Below are 2,414 nucleotides of genomic sequence, written 5' to 3' on the forward strand. Positions count from 1 at the left end.
TTCCCTCAAATTGTCTTTAAAAGGTAAAGATCCTTTTTACGCTATTGAGATGGCATCAATTATTCTCAGAGCAGAAGCAGTATTATCTGAGAACCTGAATATATGAAAAAACTCATTTGACACTGTTGGCTGTGTACATACGAGTTCCCTACATGTTACAGGGTATCGTTTGTATAGCAAATACAGTTTTGAAGAACTTGACATGCTCTTGACCCACTTGCTTTTCTGCAACTAAAAATTATTTTTAAATATTGTAACTGCAAAATTTTACCCACAGAAGATCAACTTGAAGGTATCTTTAGACCTATACAGCTAAAATATAGCTACAATTAACACACAGGTAATGAGCACAAGCCCAAGTCTCCATCCTAAAACATTAACTGACTGCATATATGCACATATTACTGAGAATTTACCCTTTTCTCACAAATGTACATGAGTCTTCTGCACATTACGTTAGAACAAAAAGATGAGAATTCTTCCAGTGTAAAAGAACATACGACTGCTTCTGCTCAGAAATAATAATTTTCTACTTATTTGGACAAAATAAGGAAAAAGGTGAAATAGCAATCAAAAGACCTAAACACAGCAGAAAAAGTGTATTAGAAAGTATGTAATATTAGTTTACATACCTGTTTTAGGCTTCTGTGGCGATCGCTGTACAAACACTGCGTGACCCTAAAGATAAATGTGGTTTTTTTAACATTGCCCATCTCTCAAATGTGTTACACTAGCTATGATTGATGAACTATTGCTAAACATTAAAGCAATATAAATTGTTTACATCAGGGAAAGGGATAGATGAAAGTGATTTTTACATTCTGCCACTGACTTCTCAAGAAAAGGTAGTTATTGAACATACTTAGATCAGTATAAAAGATGCTTTTCAACAGACGTTTATTCTTTCAGTGGCAGACTTTCTGGAAATACTAGCATGCTGCGTGCGAAGTTGACTTACTTATGTGCAAAGATGAGTTATTAACTTGACCTAAGGTGATGACAAGCAATCATGTGCTTTCACCCAACACAGCACTTCTGAACTATTACAATGTTACATGCAAATCAAAGCTTACTCGTGTCATAACATTGACATTCTTGACAGACCATGACACTCAATAACAAAGAGGAAAAAAAAATTATTATTATTTCAAAATCAGTTAATCTTGAAAGATGACTGAACATTTCCTTCACTCCACAGAGCAGATTTCACTACAGTACTTAAAAACAAAGCAAACCACACACCCACCCTCAACACTGAATAAATAACTGCAGCAGCAACACTGGATAAATAACTCATAACTAAACTCTCCTAGCAGCAGGAAGATTAACTAACACAGTGCTTTCTAAGACTCTTTAAGCATAGAAGAAGGGGGAAATAAGAGAAGCAATCTTTAAGTATTAAAACAGAAAAGTGCTACAGTTTATTCAATAAAAGGAACAACTAAATGAGTAGAGGCTTTATTGGGCACAAAGGGCTAGCAAAAAATTCTAAGAGATGACAAAAACACAGAATGGGTGAACACTGCAGTTAATTTGCAGACTTGAACTTAAATGAACTAAGCTGCAATTGCTCTGCAGTTACAGGAAGTGAACCTGACACTGGAAGTATATCATCCCAAATATGGCTTAGATACACAGCCAGCAAGTTGGTGAAGTTCTGCTAATAGGACCTATGCATCACCATCTAAGTTTTACATAGTTGTATATGAATTAAGTAAAACTTACTTGCTAAGAGGATACACAGTCTCTATGCTATACCCCAATTTACTACTTTTGCAAGTGAATAACTGTGGTATAAAGTACTTTTGCATCAGTTTGAATTAATCAACACTATCAATTACTCTGCAGATCAGATAGAGGTATAAACTCCACTGGAACATCTTGCAATATTTTCACCTAGTTCCAACTCTACTTACCAATTCACAGCAAGATTTACGATCAGCATAAAAAGCCAGGCCTGCAGACTCGGACCTGGATATAGGTTCACCCATGGTACATGACACTGAAAGAAAAGGATTTATGAGAAAGGCACAAAGGGAAGGTAAGAGGCAAATAACATATGCTTTGCAAGACTTGAAATGACCACATTATTAAATTACCCTTTGCAGGAGTTTCACGGAAGATGTGCTCTTATTTTCACATAGCATATGTTAATGCGGAAAACAATCACCTAAAGCATCAGTCAAACGCCAATTAAATCGACTAACATTCTCCCAAGTCCCTGGGAGACGCCTGACAATACTCCAGCCCTCTCCCTCACACCAGACCGGCAGGAGAGGGACGGGCAGTCTCTACCAGCCGGGCAGGGGGCAGCATCCCAAAACTACTGCCACGTCCCGGGAGAGCGGAGGGAAACCCCCGGGCAGCCCCGCCTGACAGACCCAGCGCTACAGCCCCGGCCCAGGCCGCGCATC

General features: G+C 38.4%; 1 protein-coding gene across 1 annotated transcript in view; it reads right to left on the bottom strand.

Moving 5' to 3' along the window:
- Positions 1-1,991, bottom strand: part of TTC3 (tetratricopeptide repeat domain 3) — a 62,338-nt gene extending 60,347 nt beyond the window's left edge. The window contains exons 1-2 of the mRNA XM_010018036.1: positions 1,917-1,991; positions 633-678 (exon numbers count right to left, since the gene is read on the bottom strand). Coding sequence (XP_010016338.1) covers positions 633-678; positions 1,917-1,991 — 121 coding nt within the window. The remainder of the gene's footprint in view (positions 1-632; positions 679-1,916) is intronic.
- Between the last annotated feature and the right edge of the window lie 423 nt (positions 1,992-2,414).

The sequence above is a fragment of the Nestor notabilis genome, unplaced genomic scaffold, assembly GCF_000696875.1.
Source record: "Nestor notabilis isolate BGI_N333 unplaced genomic scaffold, ASM69687v1 scaffold2287, whole genome shotgun sequence".
Taxonomy (NCBI): Eukaryota; Metazoa; Chordata; class Aves; order Psittaciformes; family Psittacidae; genus Nestor; species Nestor notabilis.